This window comes from Anguilla anguilla, chromosome 1, assembly GCF_013347855.1.
Source record: "Anguilla anguilla isolate fAngAng1 chromosome 1, fAngAng1.pri, whole genome shotgun sequence".
Lineage (NCBI taxonomy): Eukaryota > Metazoa > Chordata > Actinopteri > Anguilliformes > Anguillidae > Anguilla > Anguilla anguilla.
Genome location: NC_049201.1, coordinates 40,780,130 through 40,806,576, shown reverse-complemented (window position 1 = coordinate 40,806,576; position 26,447 = coordinate 40,780,130). Strand labels below are relative to the sequence as shown.

General features: G+C 38.9%; 1 protein-coding gene and 1 long non-coding RNA gene across 2 annotated transcripts in view; one reads left to right on the top strand and one right to left on the bottom strand.

Moving 5' to 3' along the window:
* Positions 1–18,061, bottom strand: part of g2e3 (G2/M-phase specific E3 ubiquitin protein ligase) — a 35,760-nt gene extending 17,699 nt beyond the window's left edge. Inside the window, exons 1-8 of the mRNA XM_035382281.1 lie at positions 17,958–18,061; positions 17,122–17,246; positions 13,133–13,230; positions 12,758–12,859; positions 9,456–9,580; positions 7,109–7,271; positions 3,041–3,147; positions 997–1,113 (exon numbers count right to left, since the gene is read on the bottom strand). Of these exons, the coding sequence (XP_035238172.1) occupies positions 997–1,113; positions 3,041–3,147; positions 7,109–7,271; positions 9,456–9,580; positions 12,758–12,859; positions 13,133–13,230; positions 17,122–17,167 (758 nt within the window). The 5' untranslated portion in view covers positions 17,168–17,246; positions 17,958–18,061. The remainder of the gene's footprint in view (positions 1–996; positions 1,114–3,040; positions 3,148–7,108; positions 7,272–9,455; positions 9,581–12,757; positions 12,860–13,132; positions 13,231–17,121; positions 17,247–17,957) is intronic.
* Positions 13,335–25,396, top strand: LOC118208023. Its single transcript, XR_004761494.1, has 3 exons — positions 13,335–13,570; positions 23,817–23,921; positions 24,593–25,396. It is a non-coding gene; the product is annotated as an uncharacterized LOC118208023 (long non-coding RNA).
* The last annotated feature ends 1,051 nt before the right edge of the window (positions 25,397–26,447 follow it).

Here is a 26,447-nt window from a genome sequence, read left to right as displayed (position 1 = left end):
CACCTGAGGAAGAGTTGCTCTTCTGTTTTTCCTCACATATCACACTAATACACAAGCACCACAGTCATCGAATGTGCGCTTTCAACCACAATTTCCAACCCTATTTACTCATGTCTTTCCGATAGATCTAAATGCAGATGTATTTTTAGTCACTGTTCCAACTGCACAGGCCTATTCGTAGGCAGGTGGCACCCTCTAGTGGTTTACTTCAATATATATAAGGTTAAGATATGATGATAAGAACGTTAGATCGTTTCATTGTTTGTGATGAGACTGGATTAAAAAATTTAATTTTGAAGTAGGCATACACATTTACAGCTATATATATTAAAAAGTGATCTAGGCTGTAATTACATTTTAAGGCACAAGATAATCACTTTCTCCAGAACTATCCAAAGAGGGGTTGGCTGCGGACTTGGAGTCGCAACAAGAGACCTGCGCAGCGAGAGACACGTAGCGAGAGGCCCCTTGTTCCTCGATGAAACGCTAGATGTCAGTGTAACAATAGTTGAGTTTTTTTTACTGCCCACGATTCTGTCTTGCCAATGCAGCTATTTGAATTGAACTGAAAAATTGTAAAATGAATACGAAATATAAAAGCATACAAATAATGTGAAATACAATAGAATACAAATATAGCTACATGTGTACATATACGAGTGCTGTAAAGGCTGACTAGCCTTATTGACTAACATTTCACAAGAGCAGCTGTCAAACAATGAACTCTGACACTTGCAGAACAGCAAATTCCATTAGGGGGTGCATCACTATAAATACTAGAACTAAAGGTGTTGATTCAGACTTCAATAGCATGTTCAAAAAAGAAAAAAAAATTTGTCAAAACCCTCATCCATGTTCAGGCCTACAGTTTGCTGATTGAGTAACTACTTGACTACAGTTACCAACAACTGCTAAATATTTGAGCGACTATTCCTTACACAGTTGAGATCATGAAAATTGTGTGATAAGTTGTCTTTCCGATTGAGTCTAGCTTACCCTACACGTCCACTGTACTGGCGGCCGTTACAGCAGCTACATTTGCGTGCGTCGCAGTGCTGATACACTTGCAACAGCTCCACATAGGCATTTTCTTCAAGCTCCCATGATGCATCTCTGTAAGACACAAACAACAACTTTGGTTCAATCACTGATTTATTAGCTAATGAAACTTAAGCTTAAAGGGATACTCCAACTTCATAGGAAATTCGCTTTTTGGCTATCTTACCCACACAAACCTGGCAACCCCTAACTCACGCTTGGGTAACTAGCAAAGCTAACTTTGATTCTGTCTGAAGCCATTCATAGAGGTAGCACAGTTCACATGCAGCCTGTAGATAGTGTAATATTTTTGTACTGGATGCACAAGGATGAAATGGGTATCGATCTTATTGCCTAGCTATGGGCAAGATAGTCAAAAGCAAATGATCTAAAAAAAAGTTGGACGATCCCTTTAATCAACTATGAGGCTAAATGCACAAGCCTTTAAGCTAACAGTTTATTGAACACCCACTAGCTAACGCCATGACTTCAGCTAGTCTTCCTGGGGTCCAACACAGAAGCACAAAACACAACGGACAATTGTACATACATTAACACATTATATTAATTATAAAAGGACATACCAAATGATGGGTATAATGCGTAAGGAAGTGGGCTTGTAACCTAAAGGTTGCAGGTTCGAATCCCAGATAGACAATGCCGTTGTACCCTTGAGCAAGGTACTTAACCTGCATTGCTTCAGTATATATCCAGCCGTATAAACGCTGTGTAAAAAGTAGAGTACGTCGCTCTGGATAAGAGCGTCTGCTAAATGGCCGTAATGCAATGTAGCAGCCAGAACGGCTTCAGTGCACCCTGGAATAAATTCTACAAATCTCTGGAGGGACGGAACACCATTCTTCCAAAAGATATGTGGTCTTTTGATGATGGTGGTGGAGAATGAACAGGTTGGTCCAAAATCTCCCATAGGTGTCCAACTGGGTTGAGATCTGGAGACTACAAAGCCCATCACATCATTTTCATACTTATCAAACCATTTAATGCCCTGTGGAAGGGTACATCGTCATCCTGGAAGAGACCATACCCATCAGGACAGAAATGTTTCATCGTAGAATAAAGCTGATCACTCAGAATAACTTTGTATTGATTTGCAGTGACCCTTCCCTCGAAGGGGACAAGTGGACCCAAACCATGCCAGGAAAATGCCCCCCACAGCATAACAATGCCACCAGACCCTCTCACTGTAAGGGCCAAGCATTCAGGCCTGTACCGCTTTATTTGTGTACATCACACATGCACTAGTCCACTTATTAACAATATAGTGAAGGTTGACACATCCGACCATATCACTTTTATTGCATCCATTTATACACCAAGCTGTATAAATGGATGCAATGTCATTTATATGCAAAAATGTTGTGAAAGTCGCTCTGGATAAGTGCATCTGCTAAATGCCTGTAATATAATGTATTGAAATGTAATGTTAATGTCTCAGCTTTTCTTTCTACATTAGCCTTGAGAGATATGGCTGTAAGTAGTATGATTGATAAGTCAATTACTAAATTTAACAAAATAATTATCTGTCGTTTAATACATATTAATGTAGATAAATTAGAAGACGTAACATACACTGAAAAACCCCATAACCTTTAGTTTGTCTAATGACAGACAATAATCTATTACATCAAATGTGCCATTGCTTCAACCAGAATCCAGTCATCTATGGTCTTTATCCAATCATCTGTTATTTGAGCTAGTAGTGTTAATAATAAATAATTTAGTACCGCAATTAATTTCACAAGCTTTTCAACAGTATACTCTTGGCAACGATCACAGTATGCTGTGAAACCAACAAATAATCATAGAGAAAGCTGTGGAAATGGTCCAGATGCAAAATCTCAATGAGGGTCACTGGCGCTACTCAATGCAGCGTATGAAACCAAACCAGTGATGCTGGCAGACAGAACCAACCAATTTAAATATGTGAAGCAGGAGAAAATCTGTGAATTAAGTGTGACAGCTAAACAAAAGAAGTGACTACCTCTCTGGTATGTGTATTCCCATGCGCAGCATCTCTTGCTGAAACTGCTCCTTATTGCTGCAGATGGTGCACTTGAAGAAGAACATGGCAGCACTATAGGCCTGGTGCTGGAGAAAAGAGTGAGGAGAATTGTCAGAATATTAGCAAATGATTTAAGGCTCTTGATTTACTGAGCCACTTGTAATTAAATTATTCCTAGCTGCTGTGAAATGCATGATCAAGTAAGTATAGGACGAGACCGTATGCTGAAAGAAGCACTGCTGAAGAATGAACAACAAAATCAAAATAATGGCTAGCCTCTTACTAACCACCCCCCCTCCCCCCCCCCCCAAACTGAGAACTGCTCTGGAATTTATCAACTGAATCAGCTAAGATTCTTCAAAATCACTGATCAGTGTTTTAACTAGAGTGCTTCCAAACTTCATAAAATCACTAAATCACAGCATACAGCGTATCATTCAACATCTCATTTATGATCCATAATTCATATTAATCATTTTTAATTGTAGCTTCGTAATTACACACCAGAAAAATTACTTAAATACAAGACTGGATACTACATTATCCAACTGGTTTTAAGTTCAGTCAACTGATCTACATGGAATTGGTGAGGCACTTCCACCACAACTGTTATCTAATATTCCCTACTGATGGTTCCAAACATAACTAAAAATATTCTGAAAAATTATATTTTAATGTAACAGCATAGCCTCTCAGAACAAAGCCCAAGACAGGGGTGTAAAAACCTCCTCAGCAATGTTCAGGGTTCATACACTTTTTCACCAATGATTTTCAATGACTTTTCCGTGACTTCTCCACAACCTTTAACTGAATTTCCATGACCAAAACAAATGACTTTATCTCAGCGGGACGATTTAAAATTATTTATTGTAACACTAAGTAAAATTAGGCCTGCATCTGAAACATATGGTGCCTCTCTCAAACAAATAAACACCAGACAGACACACTTGGATACATTCTCTCATATTTTAATTCGAATAGTTTAACATTTTTGTCAATGTCTAAAACAGGGCTCGAAATTGAATCTGTGCGACCTCGAAATATAATTGGGAGCATTTGTGCGAATGCAAATAATTGTTCTGGTGCGACACTTTTTTTTTTTTTTTTCCAGTCCAACGTCTTTCTCCGTATGATGACAATGTAACACTCAGTATGTCCTTGAGCTTGACATTCTTACCATTAATGGTTAATATTAGCCTTCAATCACTCCCTTTCGCTGCACTCCACTGTCACGCGACACAGGGAGCTAACGCGTTAACTAATGTTACCTGAAGACAAAAGTTTATGTTCAGTTTATTAGCGTTATCGGAAGCTGAAAAGTTGAAGCGAACGACTACAGCTTTTTTTTTATTTTTTTTTTATTTTTTAAACAGCTCATTTCTCCGATGCAGTTTACTGGCGGTTGATTTAATTAGCGGTATTATTGTGACGAGAAGCGCTTTGTCGTTTGAATGCAATACACGCAATTCCTTGAAGAGTCGACACATTTTAGGCCTGACAGTTTAACTGTTACTTGTAAATCGTACTGTTATATTGTCGTTTTTTTTATCAATAAAAATCTATTGCATATATTGTTGGTGCTCCTAACTTTTTGATGTTGGGAGCCGCAGTGCTACGAAGTAAAAAAGTTAATTTTGAGCCCTGATATATTATTAAAGCTGCACTTCCCTGGCATATTGTCGGCACAGTAAGTCCTACGTTCACTAACTGTTACATTAGCAGAAGCGTGCCTGCTGGGCGTGCCTGTAAACAGACTGAGCCAGACCGAATTAACTTCTCACACCACCAAAATACCGCGAAGATTACGTGCCAGTTAACATTTTATTATTATACATACTATTTTTATGATTGGATTAATTAGTAATTATTTTTGATGCAACTTTAGCTGTGTTTCCACAACTTTTCCAGAGCCTGGAAATTGCATTTTAAATTTCAATGACTTTTCCATGTTTTTCATGACCGTACCAACCCTGAATGTTCCATTGACAATTTAATCGCACATTTCTGACATAATAAATGTTAGAATGTCAGAATATTTTTTCCTGTTGGACCAAGATAAGACTGAGATTTTAGTAATTGGGCCAAAGGTCCAGAGAGGCAAACAGGCTAACGCGCTACCCAGTGAGATACTACTGAAATAGCCGTTGGGCCGGTATTTTTTATTTTTTTTATTTATTTTTTTAAATAACAAAAAAATATATAAAACGTGCACTTCTGTGTGTGTCCATTTTGCCCGTGTAACCAATGCTTTATTGGCTGATGTAGCTAAATGTCCAATGGAGAAACATATTCTTTGTGGGCCTGGAGCATTTGTGATGATGTAATCGGCAAAATCCCCTTGATTTGGGGCTTTATTGTGTGGACGTCTGAAGTTGTTTGTGAATTCCGTCTTTGAGACATAAATGTTTTTAAGAAGGTTATTTCTTAAAACATGTTATTGAAGATTTAAAAGAATGTTTTTAAAGTTATTTCTGAAGAAAACCCTGAAAAGTGCCATATGAGCAGTATAGGTATGGGGCATGCCACCCCACCAAGCCGTAACTTGGCGGTTTTATCCCTTCCCATTTTTTTAGTGTAAAGCGCATTGAGTTGGAACTGTTGTATGAAATGTCCTATACAAATTGTTCGATTGAGTGACTGATTTATTGGAGTTAAAGCATATTTAATATTATTATATCATATTAATATTATAATTGTATTGATAAACACTTGTTGTTGAGGTCTGCAATTACTTAATGACCTTGAAGCCTTTACGCATGTTTCCAGACACTTAAATTTTCATCTTACCAAACAACAAATTCAGATAAAAAAAGGTGACTGCCAAATATTCATGGGAATGTTCGTGAGCACAGTTAACAATCAAATATAAATATTTAGGTATCTGGGTTGATAAAACTCACTTTTAAAGCGCACATTGACAACCTAGTTAAAAATCTAAGGATGAAAATTGGCCACCTATTTAGAAACAAAGCCTGCTTTCTCATGTTCACCAGAAAGTCGATAGTCGAGTGAATTTTTCTTCCTTCCCTCGATTATGGTGATATGATTTACAGACACGCTGCTGCCACCATACTTAAGCCTCAAGATGCTGTTTACCATGGCTGTCTCTTCACACAAGGAGAGATCAGCATTGGTTTCTATTTATTTATAAAGCCCTTCTCTGTACTCCAGCCCTTTATTTGTCATCACTCCTGGACTGGAAAAATGGAAACCACTACACTCGCTCTCAGGACTGGCTAACACTCCACGTTCCTCAAACAAACTCGGAACTAGGAAAGATTTCTTTTAAATTCTGTGCCCCTCACAAGCGGAATGAACTTCAAAAAAGACTTAAATTGAGTTCCATTGTATCACTGGGCCATTTTAGATCCCTGATCTCAGATTTGATCAATTTTGATTGTAACTGTTTTAATTGATGCTTGTTATTATATCTTATGCCCTTATTTCTTATATCTCTTGTAATCTCGGCACATTGAGGAAGAGGGTTCCTACCCTCGATTGTCACCGAGAATCTTAAATAAAGGTTGAATAAATTTGATGGTCTGCATGTTTCGTGAATGAGGCCCAATGATTTTACGACCCAATAGATATCTCCCGAGGCAACTTTGGTTGCGACCCACAGTTTGTGCCCCACTGGCCTTAATTGGAGTTTAGCCTATTAATGAAACTAGCGCAGTATGTAAGCATTCACCTAATGATGCGATCTGCAAAGCAAACATTAAAGTACAATAAAACACTTGCTCTACTATAAAAAATGAGTCCACAAATACTGTCTAAATATAAATACAGACAAGTAAGTAGCACAGACACATGAGCAACACAGTATTGAACTTAAAAAGAGCTTAGGATTCAAAAACCTCACCAAGAGACAAAGCTTTGAAGCTTTGAAGTATTCAGTCAGCCCCAGTCACAATGAGTTTGATATTTTTCCAAGTTGAAATATTCTGTGTGAAAGATGCAGCAAAAATACTTCCAAAAGATCACTTTCACTATTGTGCTGTGCTGTGAGGAAAAACCATTTCAGAAAGTCTTAAGAAGAAGGCGAACCTGTACACAGTCCCGGTGGAACCAGCTACTGTGGCAGCAGGGACATTTGAGCACAGAGTAAGAGAGGACGGGCTCGATGGGGTCCAGGCACACAGAGCAGGACAGTGGTGTGGTGACGGGGGATAACAGACTCTGGGTGGGACGGTGCACTCTGCAGAATGACCTGCGGACAGGGAGTGACATCAGTGTCAGTGTTGCCCACTGCTGCTGCTGCACTGAAGAGAAGACCAGTTGTGTGAATATTCATTGCCCTGTACCAGTTTTCACACTTTAATATATTTACTCTAGACAGTTTCACTTCTTGAAGTACAAAGTAATGTGTTCACCTACACATCCTTGTTTTACGTTTTAAAGTGGCAATCTCAAAGATTTCCGTTTCGTTCTCTTTGGCGGTACCGATGGCGAGAAGCGGTAATTGCAGGTGTGTTTTTGGACCTCACTTCCCAACTTCCAAAGTGTCGCCTGTGTGTGACATCAGTCAGCTGGCACCTGGGCCACGGTAAGTATAACACTTACTTATTTACTGAATAAAAAATGACTGTTATAAAAGTAACGCAATGTACATACTCATTCATTGTCTAACATTAGGCTAACTTAAGCTGTCTTTACACTGCTGAGCCGGGTTAAAATTCTGTAGCAGACCTTCGGTAGAATTAGTGATGATCAATTTCCACAGAAGTTCTTTATCCAACTTTTAGCTGGTATGAACCTCGTTACACTGCAGAGAAGAATCCGTGGGATTCGCTGTGGCTTGTGCAATTATGTATCTTGTGCACAATAAACATTGTCTCTCATGAATGATTGTTGTGTGATATTTTTGAAACAACTGCCTTGCAAAATGTTACCCCTGGTGTTTCTGATTTTGCTAGCTAAACTGTTTGAGAATAAAGCTGAGCTGGGTGTTAAATTAGCAATCAGAACAAGAAGAATAAAATTAAACAGGAGATTTCATCAAAAAAAGGGCATCAAGGCTGAAAGAACAGATGATGAAGCGTAATAAAATAACAATGCTAATCCATACTGCCGTACTTTTTAATTTAGTTTTCTCCAGCTTGACATCTTTACAAAGAACTACTCTGCTCCACCTGTACCCCGTGGTTAATTCTCTGTGTAAAGACGGCTTTATTCTGATCATTATAATATATTGATGAAGTTCATGGCAATATAAATAACCATAACGTTACGGCCAGTTCAGATCAATGATTCGCAACGAGACAGAACTGTTTTAGAATGTTGCAGTTAATTGCAGCGGTGTGAACTGGTTAGTTGCAGAGCGTCTGAAGCCGTTGCCTGCCCTGGGGTCTCAAAAGACCCACCATGTCAAATCGCCAAGTGCAGTTTTAGAACGTTTACAATCAGACGTCTTGGAATTTTGCAAGTTCCATCCAGTCTCGTTGCGAATAATTGATCTGAACTGACCTTTAGTTAGCTACAGTGCAACGTTGCAACAAGGTAGCATTGCATTCGAGAGACGGTTTGCAAAATCGGTACCGGTCGGTAGCGTTAGCTAGCATTTTTTCTAATTGTTAGCTGACATTAGATTGTGTTAATTACATTAGCTAGCTAGCTAACACAACGTTACCTGATATGAGAGATGGCTGCAGGCAGCGCACAACGTTGTCTAAACTAATGTTGCCTTTCTTGACACTGTCCGGAAGCTAGCGCTAGCTGTGCAAATAACTATGTAATTTAGTAACGTTACATTGTCATCAAATGTAATACTAAATCTACATCAACGTCAATGGCTGTAGATGCACGGCATTAGTTACATAGCTCCTACCTTTGGATCTACTCAAATCCACCTCTAGCGAGCAAATTAGGTTGGCATCATAAGTTTATTTAACTAATTTTCCGTTAGCATTGTCACAATAACTATCACTCAATCACTTATGTTGTTGTACATATTGGCATTATGATTACAATAACACATAGCATTTAACAACGTAAACAACTGGCTCTCAACGGTCTATCATCAAATTTCATATCTATGGTGAAATCCACCAGTTTGTTGAAAATTTTGTAGTAATGGGCTCAGGAGCAACCCTTCAATCCAAAAGGTTTTCATAAGCACCATAATCACTGGTGATGTAGACACTGATCTTACATTAGAAAACATTCACCAAAATAATAATAATTCAGAGACAACATGCAAATGGCGTGAAATGACATCATAATGTATGCAGTTTCATGATCAGCCTTCTTTTTCCCCATCAACAGTAGTTTTCATTTAAAAAATACATGTGAATTTTATGTCTTTTTAAAATCAGTCATATTTTTTGCACAAAAATACCGAGACGTCATTTCCCCATCAACACCCCAACTCTTGCTGACATTAAGTAACACTTACGGAAAAAGGCCAGTGAACTGGAACACAAATTCTTCTTTGATTCCACAAGGAAAATGAACCTTCTTTCTACAGCTTTTGATACTGCATCCAACAGAGGCACCTTTCTTCTTGCAAACTCCACATCTCTAAAGATTGAAGAAAATGTACTCAAGTTAGCCAGGGCCAAATATACTACAGGAATAGCTAGAGGAAACATACACGTTGGGCTGGAAGATGAGGAGACCTTCTGAGAGGTGAGAATTTACTAAATCCAGATACTGAGCACAAAGGTAAACTTTGCAAACGTCATGCAAACCCACAGAGGGCCAGTGTGATAGGACATAGGAACATACTGAATAACAGGAAATTGTAAGTCAAGCAAAAACTGTGGTGAACTGGCAGCTACAAGTCATGCTGACAATTAAGAGGAAAGAGCTGATGGTTGTTGAAGTGACAGAGATGGAGGAGGAACAGTACGGGATCAATGCAGAGAGACAAGGAAGGCAAGGAGGTAAAATAGCATGGGAAAATACTGCTAACAGGTGTGGAAATTCCCACAGGCCAGACACAGAATGTGTGTGTGATGTGATACATGGGATATCTGTGAATAGGATTGATTCAATAGCTAAACATCTCAGTGTATCACCACATATTATCATTAGGGATTATGCATTTAAAGGAGGTATTATCACCAGCTTAAACTCATACTACGTGGACCAATAATAATGTTACATCATTGAAATGAATGGGGATAATGTACACTTTTCAGTTTCACCAAAAACGATAGTTTGATCCATAGGGCCAACTGACTTTAAACGGCTGGTGCTAGAAAGCGGAGCTCTTTACAACAGACAACTTTTCAGTCTCTATTGGCATAAGAGAGCAGTTGCTCCACAAACATCATCTCTCATGGCCTACTCTTGTCCCCTCTGGCCCCTGATCTTCCTTGTTTTGATTTATTTGATGAGGATGTCCATGGTGCTTTCTTGCTGAGTAATGTCTCTAATTGAAAAAGACTGAACAGAAGACATTTTCAATGCTGCTCAATGAACCAGGATACCCGTGCAACCATTTGACGTTACTACCTAAAGTGCATTGCGACAATAGTAACAATGATAACCTACGAGTCGAAGGATTAAAAGATTTTTTTAAATAACTACAATCTTTCACCTGGGTTTTTATGATATATTTTTATAATTGAAGGCATTTACACTAAATTAAGGCTTACAAGCCTTAACAGGCGGGGTTCCCTTTAAGAGAAACCTAGGCCACAGGTTTTCCTTCAAGTATAATAACAGTGCACAGCACCGCCATTATTTTTAGACCCAGGATCATTCCCCAATAAATCTCAGAGAGATCTAACGTGTCTTGAAAATAGCAAGCTTACGCATGCGTCAGAAAACACTTTTTACCTCCCACTAAATCGTTGCCGAGAATAAAAGAAATTCCTTTAACCGGCAACTGAGGACAAACTGCTGCTTTCACACATCTGAAGATTTCACCAGACTGCAAATAAACATTGCACAAGGCAGCCTTAATGACATCACAGTTCAATGCCTTGAATTAACACGGAACCACACCCTGACTGTTTATAAAACGGCAATACACTTTCTATAATAAAGGATTGCACAGCACTTGTATCGCTCAAGATATGAACAGGTCTTTACCAGACAACCCGACTGTTCAATTAAAGATAAAGGGTTCAGATCAGAGCCCAGAGAAGAAAAAGTTCGATCAATGTCTGAATTCTGGGCCTTAATCAGCCCAACACTATGGATGTGACTGTAATTTCAGCTGGTTTAAGTGCTGGGCATGCAGCAATCGGGTGTCCGACTTCATGACAATAAAAACACTCACGAGGCACAGGATTCAGCCTCTGTTGAAGCCAGTCTACAGTGGTTCCAAATGACCTTTAGCAAATGTATGATTGACACTGCAATCCACCAATCCCTGCTTAGGAACAGTTGCTAAGTAATACTCTGACATATAGCTCCAACACTGTCTGCAACAGTATAGCTGACAGCGGAAAAACTTTAGCGACAAAATTACGAAGCTTCTGTAGGTGGTTAATAGCTGCTGTCGGGGAACCAGTAAAATAGACACGCATTATCCTGAACGTTTTGTGGAGGAAGGGGTGGGGGGGTTGTTATTTTTATTCCAATCCCCAAGCCGAAGACAAACTTGGTAAAGTGTCTGTTGTGGATAAACCTTTTTGACACTTGCAGTTAGTGCAGTAGACACTGCCACTTTTTCTCCAAGGTAAACTTTATTCTGCCTAGTAATAACATTAGCTAACATATCTAGTCTATTAACCGGAGTTAGTTGAGTGATATTAAATCAAATCAAAGTTTATTTGTCAAATGCACCATTAACAATACAGCAGACAGTTATTAGATGGCAATGAAATGCTTAAAGTTAGCCATTAGCATCATTGGGTAGCTATGCGAAGGGAAAACAGTGCTGAAACAATAAGACAAATAATAAATTAAAATAACAAAAGATAAGACAGATACAAAATGAAGTATAAATAGAGGTGCCAGTAGGTAGTCTAGGCTAGATATTGCACATGATTAACATTAGGCATATGTCAGAGCAAATTTCCACAACTTTATAGTAAATGGGGGTATCATACGTTAGCTCTACAGATACGGAAAGAGTCATGTTTGGTCTAACTAGCTATAGGCTAAAATAATAGCCAACATTAACAAGCACTTCTTGGGTTTTTCTTTTTTGCAAATCTGGCCGTGGCATTGTTATTCCAACCAACTATTCAGTAGCTCGGCTAAATGGCAGATAACCAGCACTTTAACAACGGAAGAGCAAACAATGCCTCCATTGACGTATTTCCAATTTATACATTATTTATGACTGTATCAAGCCACGTTACAAAGATACTAGATTATATTTTTAAAAACCATCTGTAATTTCTTGCGGTAATTCATTCAAGCAGATGCTGCCATCAGCTTTGTTTGTCATACCTAGCAATAGTCCCTACTGAGGGCAGGACTAGTGTAGATTTTGCTCGGTCAATTCAGACGCAACACCCGTGAACTCGCCTTTCTTCAGGTAGGATTTCTGAGCCACTAATTCCTCATACAGCACTGATTTTATTTCATATTTATATTTATTTTATTTGGCACCAAAAAGTCTGTTTCGATCTCCATTTCTTTTCTATACCATTACTATTCCACAACATTATAGTACGGGAAAATGCGCCTTTCTGCAGCATAACTTGTAAACAACTGCATCAAATCCCTATCAATATGTGAAAGATCTGCATTTAGGGAGATGCTTTTTTTTGGGTCATGCCTATAAAAACTCACCAGCCTAGTGGATCGGCGAACCTCCTGTTTGATGTCCTCCACTAAAAACCCATGGATTCCTTCATCCTCCTGTCCACGCTGATACACCCCACTGGACATCAACTGTGAAACAGTTTTGACACATTAAAATACGAGAATCAACTAACTCAGTTAAAACCATTATTCAAAGCAACTCGCAGTACTATGGATAACATGCAAAACAATTTACTACATTAAGGTGGAGAAACAAGAAAAGGGAAAGCCATTTACTGATAAAAACTTTCCCCATTCCTTCACAGTCTAGTGTGAAGTGCTTAACAGGCCAAAGAATTAAACATTTCAGTGCATATCAGGACTAAATAATGACACGTTTTAAAATCAGCGCCCAACACTCACCAGACAAAAATAGTGCACAGTGAGCCCATGCTGCCGTAGTGTGATCTTCTCTCCGTATTTGTCTGGGGAATTCTCAGAAAGCTTGCAAAGCACACAGCCTTCAAGATGGATGACAACAAAACAGTGCAGGGTATTGCCATTAACATTTCCTTATGCGCCAGACTGCAGTGTTTCCCCTATAATTGTACAGGCCTGGCGGGAGGAGAACCCCCACCAGGCCAAAAAAATCATTTTGGAGCCTCTGTTCAGCGCTGTTCTGAAACGTGAGTCAACCTCCGTGTCGTTGCCTGGGAAACTCTTGACGCGATGCGAGTGCCACTGCTGTTATAGTCCTGAGGGTATGGGATGCAGGTAATGATGGAGTGGAGTGGACCGGAGACATGCTGGCTTTTTATTATAATCTTCATTGATTCTTCTCCCAGGCTTCTCGAAGTTAAAGTAAGTTTATGACATTGAATATTTTCTTGTGGAACCGCAATGTCACTGTATTTGTCTCTTGTTTGCACTGTCAATACTACAACTTAACGTTACCATGTGTTCATGATCAGTATGGATATGGTTGAACATAATATTATTGCATCAACTCTATTTAAATAATAAATAATTAATTAAATAATTACACAGATACTGCCTCTCATAGCTAGCTAGCAAACGTTAGCTATCAATGTTGTGATTGATCAGTTTGAACGAATTTGCGCGCCCCAAGATGATTCCCCATAATGCAACTTACAGCAAGTTATTACTAGAATCAATAGCTAACGTGAGCATGGCGCCGCCTAAAAAGAGAAAAAGCTCTAATGCGGGGGACGGGCAACCAAATATATTAACGTTTTTCTCCAAAACTCCGGAGCCAAGGGGGGGGGGGGCTTGAGTGAAATTAGCTCAAGCATAAACATCGTTGATGCCGGTCCAACTGAAGCTGACCCAGTCGAAAAAAATAAAGGCAAACATCGAAAATCTGGCTGGGACCCAGAGTGGTTGAAGAACCCCAAATATAGCCCGTGGTTGTACCAGACTACCATACTAAGTTCCAATTTGTTGATCTCACATCGTTTTAAAAGAAATGGAATATAAAAGCAATATAAATCTATCCTTAAATTTTAATTTACGAAATAAAGACAAATCTTCACTTTTGGTAGGTGAAAACAGACCTCAGGAACAGGCTGCAAGGAGAGCACTTGGGGGCCTGCGTGAAGATTTCAATAAATGGGTCTCCTGTGGCAAAATTTCCATATCATGATGCCATGGTGAAATTTTTCTCCAAGCCAAGAAAGATAAAGTGCAGCAATGAATAATGCACACTGTTCATGATGTCCTAATGTTTTGCAAAGGTCATAGGTTACACAGCTTATTTTTATGGAATAAATGCAGCTTATTAAGTCATCCTCTTCCTGTGATCACTTGGTTTAAGTTGAATATACCGAGCGAACAAAAATTTGAACGCAAATATAAATTGCAGACCGCCTGCTGCACCATCTAACCGGAACCGACCGCGCCAGTATGCCATCCCGCGCGCCTCGTCTGTTCAGGGTTTTTTCGGTGCGTACCACCAGGCCTGAAAAAAATTCTAGGGGAAACACTGATGTGTATTATTACGGGGCTCATATTTTGATAGGTATTTATTCATGTATTTATTTATTTAGGATCCCCATTAGCAATACACAGTCTGCAGCTAATCTTCCTGGGGTCCGAACATAAAATACATACAATACATACAAGATTATATAGTGAGACATAAAATCAAACAAACAGACATAATAATACGAAACAGTAACCGTACTGTAACAGTAAAGGTAAGGAACTCAGTCCTCTCAAATAAATATTAAACAAATAGCTTACGTTGTCATACATTTTTTCCAGACCGTGAAAACTGATTTGTTTACATTTTGGACAGATGTGGCTCCAAAGTAAATCCATTGTTGTTTCCATCGCAGCACTTTCGGCACAAGCAATATCGGAAGCGCTATCCTAAAATTTCTTATTGGTTTTATCTCTACGCGTAAAACGCGCGTTCACATTTTGTAAGAAGACCAGGTCAAAACCTAGTATATGGCTGGACCAGCCGACCAATGGTGTAACTTCATAACTCGGCCAACCAATGGTGTAACTTCATCACTCAGTCACTCAGCACTTGATCACTCAGTCACGGACATTCGCGTTTGTAGGGCTGGCCCCGCTGTGGCGGCCCAGCCAACAAATGCAGCAGTGAAGTCCAGTTTCTTTACCTGCACAAAACACACCCAGGCACGAAAGCTAGCACTGTTCCTTTTCCTGTTAGGAAAAAGGTGTGCTCGATGTCCTGACAGGCTGGAGTTTGTGCAACCTGCACAAACACAATAATTTACCATGATGATACACGGTGAAATGCAATATAAAACTACTGAAAAAGACCACCTCACTATATCACGACCGCTCAGACTCATTACTACCTACTACTGCACATTGGGCTAAGGCAGGCAGACTCCCTTCTGTTAGGTAATATGATGCGATGTTGGAAAAAAAAAGTGTTTTTAGGAGCTTTGCTCAAAACGGTAACTATTTCCTCTGAATTTGTGCCCTTATGTCTTGTAAAAATTATTAAGTCCTGCATTAACTTTTTAAATGGTCATTTTCAGACAAGGTTAAGTATACAATTCATAAAAAAATTTAACCTGCAAGATGCTCTTTAAGTAAGCTTCATGTATTCACGCCTCTTTGTATACAAAGTTACCAATATGCCATTGTCCACTCCTAAATCTTTTGGAATTGTTCAGGTGTCTGAACCATTTGTACTGGTCAGGATGGATCTTGTGGGGAAACTGGCGGGAACTCCAAGAGGCAATATATACATATGATGGACTGAAATACAAAGTGGGTCTAGGCATATCCACTCAAGGCTAAGCAAGTGGAGGATGTAGCATAATGTATTGTGGAGTTTTTTGTGGCTCTTAAAAGAATTCTCACTGTCTGAGAAGGGGAATTTGGGAATAAGGTGCTTTCCTATTATTCTTCCACTTGAATAGCAAGTTTTAGACTAGAGGGAACTTTGACAATATGGACCCTATAAAGTTTTATAAGCACACTAATATAGCATGCTTTCTTAAAATAAGAAAGTTTACTTGGTTCACTTTTGGACATGTATACACATCAGGAAAATACACTTAAGCTTACACTGGAATTTATTTGTAACCTTTAGTACACCAGGTATTCTCAAGTAGGCTGCAGAAATTATATTAAAATAATTAACTAGTAGTAAGTCACTAGTGCTCAGTGGATGTTTAAGTTGCTTTTGAATGTTATTAACTAAAACGAGAGGCAGTTTAATCCCAAAGTTAAATGTCACACTAGTGGGTCTATATTTAACGTTAACGTGTAACATAGTTTTAATTTAATTTTTGGTAAGGTTGTGGTTTTACGGTTTTAACACAGCGCTATGAAGGAATTATAAATAGATTAAGTGGGTGATTGACGAGCGTTTTTATACATGGTAGGTTTGATCTAAATGCATTTACAGATCTAAATACATTTTTTTCCTCAAAGATGGTATTTCTCGATATAATTTTGCCGCGGTTTTAACACATGTCTACGGTTCTACGATCAGGCACTCTTTCACGGTAAGAAGAAATTTTAGTATTTTTCCAATATTGCTTGTGTCGAAAGTGCTGCGACGGAAACAACGATGGATTTACTCCGGAGCCACATCTGTCCAAAAGGTAAACAAGTCAGGCAGTTTTCACGGTAGGGAAAAAAATTATGACAACGTTAGCGTTTGAGGTCGATAGGCTATAGCCACCCCAAGCCCAGTTGATAAATAGGTGCTCGAACTGTACACTTGATAATTAGATAGTCCAGTAGTCTAAAGTGATCAAAACGGTAAGATATTTCAAGTTGGGTGAAGCACTTCCCCAATTCGGTTACTACTAGCGTTAGCTAACATTATTACAAACCAATAACAAAAACACGCACAACTGAAATCCCAGGCTGAATTCCAAATAATGTTAATTACTTACACTGCAGTGCATCGTTTTCATCCGCAGAACGCTGTATCCTTTTCATAGTTAAATGCTTTTTCGGTGCAGGCGAAGACCAACGTTTGCCCGTTTTCTGGCACAGCTAACGCGACTCGTTGTGTTCACTGCGGAAGATGCATTATGAAATAACGAAACCAGGCGGACTCGGGAGATTGGTCAAGCTCTACTAATGAAATGTTAGCTGGGCAGTTAAATTCATCGCGTGTCAGTTTGTCTTTACTTTGTCTTACGATAACGCCATTATCGATAGCTTCTGTGAGATAATTAGTCTAGCCATTTAGACTAGACTAGCTGTCGAAACAGTCACACACGGTTAGCTACATGTGCGACTGTTTCGACAGCTAGTCTATTCTAAATGGCTGGACTAATTACATGTCTGGTCACTAGTCTAATGACCGTTGTATAACGTATGATAATATGAGCAATTGTGTGTTTTTCTCTATGGTAAACATGCATACACAATGAAAATGTGTGCTGGGTAGGAAGTAGTCTAAGGCTAACTAACATCACTTACAGATGTAACGATGTTGGAAACTACTACGTTAATGTTGATGGCACGTGCAAGTATATGCAACTAGATGGCTGCATTTTCAAGTTCGGCGAAATTTCTTTATGTAATCGCCTTGACTAACTCGATCCAGTTAGCTACCTATCTAACTCCAACTTCAATTAAATTCAAAAGAAGACAAAGATAGAACCGCATATTCAGAGTATACGTTAACTTTAACGTAAGATTACTTTAAAATGCTTGCGTGACCTGGATAGCTAGCTGCACAATAAGCTATTCGGCCGTATAGTCCGTAAGATGTACTAACCTTAGCTTTATGAATCCCCATTCTTATATCCCGACAGTAGCGTTATAGCTCTCGCTTACTTTCAAACTGCGCTCTCAAACATGATTTAAACTAAAACATCCGCTAAAAAAAGAGAGGAGGGAGCTTAACAATTGGAGACTTCCGGTTATAGGATTTCAAACTAAAAGCTCGGTACATGGATCTTCTTGTAACTTATGCAGTTGGATATAATTACACATTATATACTCGTATTTAAACCCATACCTTCAACATTACGCAGTCCTTTCTGGAAAATCACGTTCCCAGCAATTGTTGCTGGTGTTTAAGTGTAGCCCAGCCATGCATTTCTATTCACTCTCAGTTCAGTACTGGCTCATTGTTTATCAGATTACTGTCAGAACTAAAAATTGTTACCAAATGAAAGGGGGTATATACATTTACTCTGCAGATCCATACCTATAACATTATGTAGTCATTACTGTGAAATCATGTTCCTAGCAATTGTTGCTGGTGTTTTAGTGTAGCCCGGCCATGCATTTCTATACACTGTCAGTTATGTACATTATATTCTGGAAGTTCACTGAAGGCCAGGCCATTCAAAGGTGAAAAGAGAGAACAGTTAGGTGAGCAATTACAACATGTGAAGTCATACAAATTATATAATGAATTATTGGGCAAGTCAAACCCAAATAGTTTAGAGGCATTTAACAGAACTGGTGTTGGCACCAGTACATCTGTATGAATAAAAATTAAATCAGAATATAAAAAGAAAGACTTGGTAGATAAAGATTAAATTGCAGCACTACAAAAATTAAGAAAGACATTTGAAATTGAAGATAATGCAAGCCCAAATTTAAATAGATTTATTCATGTCATTCAGGCAGTAGCATTTAAGGTAATTTGTTTTTTTACGGAGGGTGGGGTAAGACTGTGGCATGAACTAACGCGTAGTAGTCCAGTTTTTTGGGATGCCACCGGTGGATTTATTACATCACAACAAAACACCAAAAGGATTTTATTCTATGAAATCTCAGTGTGTACCGCCACCAACACAAATTTCTTGCCAAACTGCATTTATGATCAGTGAAGAGAACACCCAAAGTGCAATTGAACAGCTACTCACTGCAATTAGATATTATGAAAAAAAAAAAAAAATGCAATTTCAATAATTTCAATACAATTCAAATGAATAGTGATCGGTCTTTAGTTCTCCTTCTCACACCCGATCTGTATAGGCATTTGTTAACCTGCGTACATGTGATTCACATAGACGCAGAAGAGGAGGTATAGTAGGTGTAGGACGCGTGTAAAGCACGGTTGCAAGACGAGGGAATCATGTTAAAGAGGACATTAAAAGCTGAAACTAAAATGTGGAGAAACCAATGGGATGAGGAGAGGACAGAATGGAATTTTTACTGTATTCAAAAGGGAGTGAACTGTTTCAAAAAATGCTGGTCGGAGTGTAAGGGAGGAAGTGATTTTGTCAGAAATGGAATTTCAGCACACAGGGCTAAACAGCACACTATTTTAATGAACAAACACAACAGTGTGACTATTGTAACCTCCAAGAAACCAGTTAAGCACATCCTGGATAACTGTCAAAAATACAGTCAAGACTGAGGGCACCTGGTGTTAAGTTTGTCAGAAAACATAGTGAGGTTAAACAGAAATCAAAAAAATCAGGAGTTTTAAAAGAAACTTTTAAGTTCATATTTCACTTCCTAAAGAATACAAGTCTTATTTACAATATTTGAACACTACTTTTAATAATTAGATGTAGAAGGCAGAAAATTATCCTGGCCTACACTCAGAGGGTGGCGGTAATGCACCATAAAATTGTTTAACAGCGGCCATAAAACTCACGAAGAAGAAGAAGCAGCACACGGGCGTGTGCACATCACAAGGGTGCATCCCAACACTTTTCACTCCTCACCTCCTTTCCTCCACTACCACTCGTCTCTTACTTGGAAGTATGTGGAGGAAAGGAGAGAACGAGGAGGGATGAAGAAAATTGGACAGCTTATTTGCCTGGCAACTACTGATGAAATGGAATAATCGTTATATTTTGCAGAGCCCACAAATAGTCCCATGCCAATCACAGATCTTACACGTGGTCAGGCCAATTAAAGCGGCAAAATAGGTTGTACATTTCCAGTATACGTAATTTCTACAGTAGCCTACAAACATGAACCTGACATTGTGGTTTGTGTCCAGACACCAATTAATACGTAGGCAAGATTAGATCAAAGTAAACATGTCATAGTATACAAACAATTTACTGTAATTTCAGAATCCCGATGTGCCTCAAGTCTGAACACACAGAGCGCTAATTCACCTAGCTGTTACTGTGACAGCTTAAATTGCCAGTTCATTCCATCTCACATAGACTAATTCAGAAACATTTTCATATTAGTGATATCAGAGTCCCTCTTTGTGTGAGGGAGGGGAAGTGTGAAGACCAGACGCGACCAAACAGGGGATCTATAAGTTACCAAAGGGCACTCCGGTAACCACTGAGTCTCGTGAGAGACGAAATAAGAAGGGGGTGCTATACTCCTAAGGGACGCATCCCAAATAATGAATAATAAACCCCTAAACGGGTAACTGAGAAAGAAGGAGTATATAAAGAAAATAAAGGAACAGGGAAATGAGAAATGAAGAATAAACGACTTCGAACCGAAGCTGAGAAAAAGAAAATGTCTTTTCAAAAACAAACAGAAGATGTTCTGAGGCCAACTAAAACCAGGGGGGAAACTGGTTAGTAAGAGGCAGAAAGGTTTGTGCCCTGAAGGTGACACAATAACCCCTTAAAACCACCAACCTCAGAATCTGGACAAATACCGTCCTAATACCTTTTTCCCAAAAAAAAAAACAAACTGAAGTCAGAATTCTTTTAAATTCCTTGGTTCCTAAAATCCTTACACCTTGCTCAGAAAACGACAGGGAACTGGCTAGAGCAAAACACGTTACACTCAAGCACCGTTCCACTGCCTACTGACGCTTTAAATACCCAGCCACAGGTGTGGCTGGTAATCAGCGGAAGATGTCAGCAACCAACAGGTGAAACAGATCAGAGGTAATCCTGCAGGAATGCAAGGAATGTTAGAGCAGGAACAATCCTCCCACAGGAACCAAAAATAACGATTAGCCGAGTGGCTAATCTGCAAGCTCGAAACGAATCGTCCCCACACACCAAAATAACGATTAGCCGAGTGGCTAATCGAAATGCTAACCACTGAGCCGGTGCAGGCACGGAAAAATGATCTACCCTGCACAGAAACCGTGACACTTTGGAGGTACTACTATGCCATATAGATGTCAATGAAGATATCCACCCGCAAAATTGTTTTAATATGACGGAGCACTGCCGGCACCTGATTGGCGGTTCATATACTTTCTCATATTCTACCTAAACAGTCCACTAAAACACATTTCTGAATAAAATTTGAGGAGAGTAACTGCTGAATCTTGATTCTTATTTGATCTGCAATGCCTAGTTTGACAGTGTGATCTGAGTTTCATGAGCCATACGCAGCTACGTTGTATAAATTAATTTTCATTTAGAATACTTGATGCAAATGAGATGGACACACCTACTCCACCCACCCCAGGACAGTATATATTAATAATAGTGGAAGCGAAAGATATAACAGTACTCAAAACAGAAGCTGCAGTTGACTTGAACTTTGTGTCTAGTTCAACTGCAGGTGTAAGCACTTGGAATGTTTTGAATCAGTCTACTGTAGGTAGTGATCATTATCCAATAATTTACAAGATTGGATTAGAGTTACATCAGGAAAAAGTAACGAGAAGACCTAGATGGACATTAGTAGAAGTTTACTGGGATGCATTTCTAGCATTATGAGTAGAGAGTAGGTGTGAAGGACTCCTTGAGGAGTATCAGGAAGATTTATAACAACACATAACAACAATTACCTAGTTAGCATTATACAGATAGCTGAAGAAATGATACCAAAGAATAAAGTAGTTGGATAAAGCATGTGCCATGGTGGAACAACAGCTATAGCCATAAAAACAATGAACAGAGCATTTAGCAAACTGAACGATTATCACTCATTTTGGACATGAATCCTGGACAAAAAGGCTCAATCAGTAGTCATGAAAGCTATAAGAGCAACAAAGACCGCATATTGGTGGCAATTTTGTAACAGCATCAGGAGAGAGAATTAGCTGTCTGATGTATGGGGCAGGATTAGAAGGATGGGGATAAGGAGAAACCAGAGGTATCATTGTGTAAGAACAGTGTGGACAACACTGCAGTTGGTAACAGGGAAAAAGTTGAAATTCTGGCTGAAACGTTTAAAAAGGTCCATAGTTCTGAAAATCTTACACTGCAAGTCAGACGATGCAGAAGCAAAATCACAACAGAAAATCCTGGAATATTAGAGAAAAGGGTACCGCTGGAAAATTCATTAGATTTACTGTTTAACTCAGGGGTGCACAAACTTTTGGGCTTAGCGGGCCAATTTAAAATTTCAGCAATGCGCCTCAGGAACAAGTACAAGGACTACTTCAATTACAGTATGAAAACAATTGTGGTTTTTCTAAAGATCTTTATGTGTGTATTTTGTTTTTATAATTTGACTAATAAACAAGTGCCCCTTTAAAAAAATCTAACTTTTAATGGTTTCTAAAATGGTACATCATTTTTTCATTTTTGAATTACTGTAGCCAACATCAAACAGCTACCAGTTATAAGTGCTTATTTAAGTTTAAGGGGGCAATTACTTTTTCACATAGATGATATGGGAGTTTGATAACGTTTTCATTAAATAAGTAAAATGCATTTAAAAATGTGTTTTGTGTTTATTCAGGTTCCCTTTGTCTAATATTACATTTGGACTAATGATCTGAAAGTGTTCGGTGTGCCAAATATGCAATAATGGGAAATCAGGAAGGGGCAAATACCATTGCACGGCACTGTATTGTCACGGTACGGGGGGTGGGACCCAGGCGCAGAATGGGAAAAAACACGGAACTCAAAAAAGTTGATACAAACAAGACTTTATAAAAAAAAAAGCAGAACAAACAAAGAGCCACGAGGGGTATAAAACGAAAACTAAAAAAAATACAAGAAAACAGAACTACACCAGTACAGAAAACAAACGGCAGAAACGCACAGAAACACACAGGCGGAAACAAAGTCTGAAACACAAACAGGTCAAAAACACAGGCAGGTACGTACGGTCTGAAACACAAGCCGGGAACAAACACAAGGAACCAGCACCCGAGTCAAGGGAACAAAGAACTTAAATAGACAGGGGGTAACAAGACACAGGTGAACTCAAAAAACAATCAACCCAGAAAAGGAGGGGATAACAAGACACAGGTGGGAACAATGATAGAATAACGAGACAACAATAATACAATTAACAGGGGGGAGCAGGACACAAAACAGAAGTGCCGCCATCTGGCGGCCCAACAAGGGAAACACAGACAGGAAAACACAGAACCATGACATGTATATAGTGTTAGAAGTCGTATTACAACTTTTTTGGAACTTTTCTGTTGTTAGATAGCCTATCTAGCTGCATTTAGGTTATAAATGAGTGTAAGCTAAGCATCATAAACAGGAGAAACAGTCAATATTTCAACTTAATTTTTTACGTTATTCCAACTCAGCAAAGTTTGGACAGGATATAACACATTAACAAAGATGGGGCTGCTGACAATGATAATTTTGATTGTCTGCTTGAAATTGATTGAATGTAACATTTGTCAACAGTAACATTTGGCCAGTGTCTACACAGTTAGTCTGCCTATACTTAACACACAAACAAAGGTGGAGCAGCTGAAAACAAATATTTCAGTAAATTGTCTATGTGAAATGACGTGTTGATAACATCATTCATCATGTAGTATACTTTTCAGTTTGACCAGAGCAGAAAAGGCACCAGCATCACCAGCAGGGGCTTTCTTTCAGAGTGGTTGGCGGTTTGAGCCTCTGAGTTCGTTCAGATGGAGGTAATTTTGTTTCACTTCATCTACTGTTCTCCTTAACTAGATTTCTAGAGAGGTGTTCACCTCCTGCTTCCCCTGCATAAAATGAATGGTGAGGTATCTGCTGAGAAATAATAGTATTAATGACAAATCAATAGCAACAACACTTAGCAAATTGTGGCAAAGTTTAGAGAGAATTCCACTTGCATTGCAACATGAAGTCTTCAGAATGACAGTGATAAGGGCATGATTCCGATTCATGTTAGTCATCCTTGCAGCAATATTCACCAATTTACATTCTCTACTGTACCATATCTAGTTTATTGTTAAACTTCTTTATTAGAAATACCAATATTATCTTAAAACCACAAAATCATGAAAATCAGTTTCCATTACTGAAAAATTTGCCTGTCATAGGGGTGCCAATGAAAAGAGATTAGTGAATGCTGGGGCAGGGGGAATGGTAAATGGACTGCATTTATATAGCGCTTTTATCCAAAGCGCTTTACAATTGATGCCTCTCATTCGCCAGAGCAGTTGGGGGTTAGGGGTTAGGTGTCTTGCTCAAGGACACTTCGACATGCCCAGGGCGGGGTTTGAACCGGCAACCCTCCGACTGCCAGACAATCGGTCTTACCTCCTGAGCTATGTCGCCCCCTAGGGGGACATAACAAAATTTTGTTTGAAATAAGTAGCCAACATACAGATGTGCCAGGGGAGTATGCAGGGGAAATTGACACTGAATTCAGCAGTAAACTAGGACCAGGGTAAGTCAAGTGTTTTTATTGCTACCTGTGATCATAAATTTCCCCTTCCCCCTGCCCCAGTATTTGCTAATCGCTTTTAAACCCTAACATTCTGTGACTTAAAAGCAGAATGGAAGACAATTATGATGTCATAAAGCTTTGGTCTCTCCAGTCTTCCATAAACCTCTGTTCAAGGAGCATCCTGGCATAATAAGAGATGGCTTTTTAAAAAGGATTCAGCCACTCAAGTACACATCTGTTTAGCCAATGCTTACTGCATGACTGGCCTTGCTTATTTTTGCATTTTGTGGACTAATCTAACTTTATAATGTATAAGATTAAAGTTTATGGCTCCTTTGATCAAACTGAAAATGAGTCCAGGGGGGATAAAAAGAAAGAGAGGAAAGGATTCATGTCATGGCTGACCTGCATAGGATGTGATCTGGGTGTGGAGGACTCCATCTCACCATATCTGCACCCTGACAAAACCCCTCATACCAATATGAACCTCACAAGTAAGTGAATGACATGTATGACAGTATGAGTTACAAACTGGCACGTTATATTTGGTGGACTTTTAAAACCCAATTCACTTGGGCCACATCTGTATTAAATGTTCCTATAAAGTCATTTTAGTGTTTAATACAGGCAAGTTTCCTACAGTGTAGTTCTGAAAGGGAAGGGATAACTGCGCCAATTTGAAAACACTCGGGACAGCTAGAAAGATTTTTTTCCCAACAATTTATGAATTTGTCACAGTTGTTATGCGAGATGCCACTTTCTCTTTTTTGCTTAGCTGGGGGTGCACTCTGAAAATGTATGCATCAGAATGACGCAACAGTGCGTTGTTTTGTTGTTGTTTCTGTTGTTTTGTTGTAGATGTATTCCACTGTATCTAGCTCACCTCGTAGGCTTTCTAAGGTTGGCTAAATGCACATATATTATATATACTACTCCGATAGATCTGTGCACACACTGACGGTATAGGTTGGCACTCGCCACAAGCTGTCTTTACACATTGTTCACAAATAGATCGCACAGCACCAGGTGAATACCAATTCCAGCATGAGATTTGCTTCTGTCTCGTTTGAAAATGTCAAATGATCTCCCACTGACTTCCCGCACCCACCCACTGTCTTGTATTGACTGATGTACTGCTACCTCATAATGCACTCTGTAATAAGTAAAATTTGGACAATTGAGTGTTATGGACTACCATGCACAAACCATCCATTTCTCTCAGTGAAAACAATGTCAGAGGTGGATTTTTGATTGATACCAAAGCAGCTGTATTAAAACAGCCGATATATACAGCCGTAAATAGTTATTCAGCATTCTCAGTTAATTGCTAGATGGTGCTACAACCACAAAACTAGCTACATCCATTCTTTCCCATTACTTTACAGTCTACATGATACTCTAAATGCCATTGAGAATTCTATCACTCATTCATACTGGTACTTTACTATTCCCTTAAATGTGTACTTGTGTGGACAGGCACACAACAGCAACATCATCCAAAAATGAGTGTGTATGTAATCTCAATGTAGGCTAAACCTATTGATAAAAATATTGGGGAATGTAATTATTTACAAAGGAACACATTTTTTTATTTATCTGAAGTGAATGTTTACATGTACTGTAAATTTATACTTTACAAATGTCTTTAAAAAAAAAAATGTACTCGTAATTCTTGTCATTATCTTTACTAGCCAGTTGTAAATTCTTTTTTCATTAGTTTCTGGAATGAAACCTGTTTTTGTTGTGGCCACATGTATCTCCCAGGCAACCATATTTGTATATG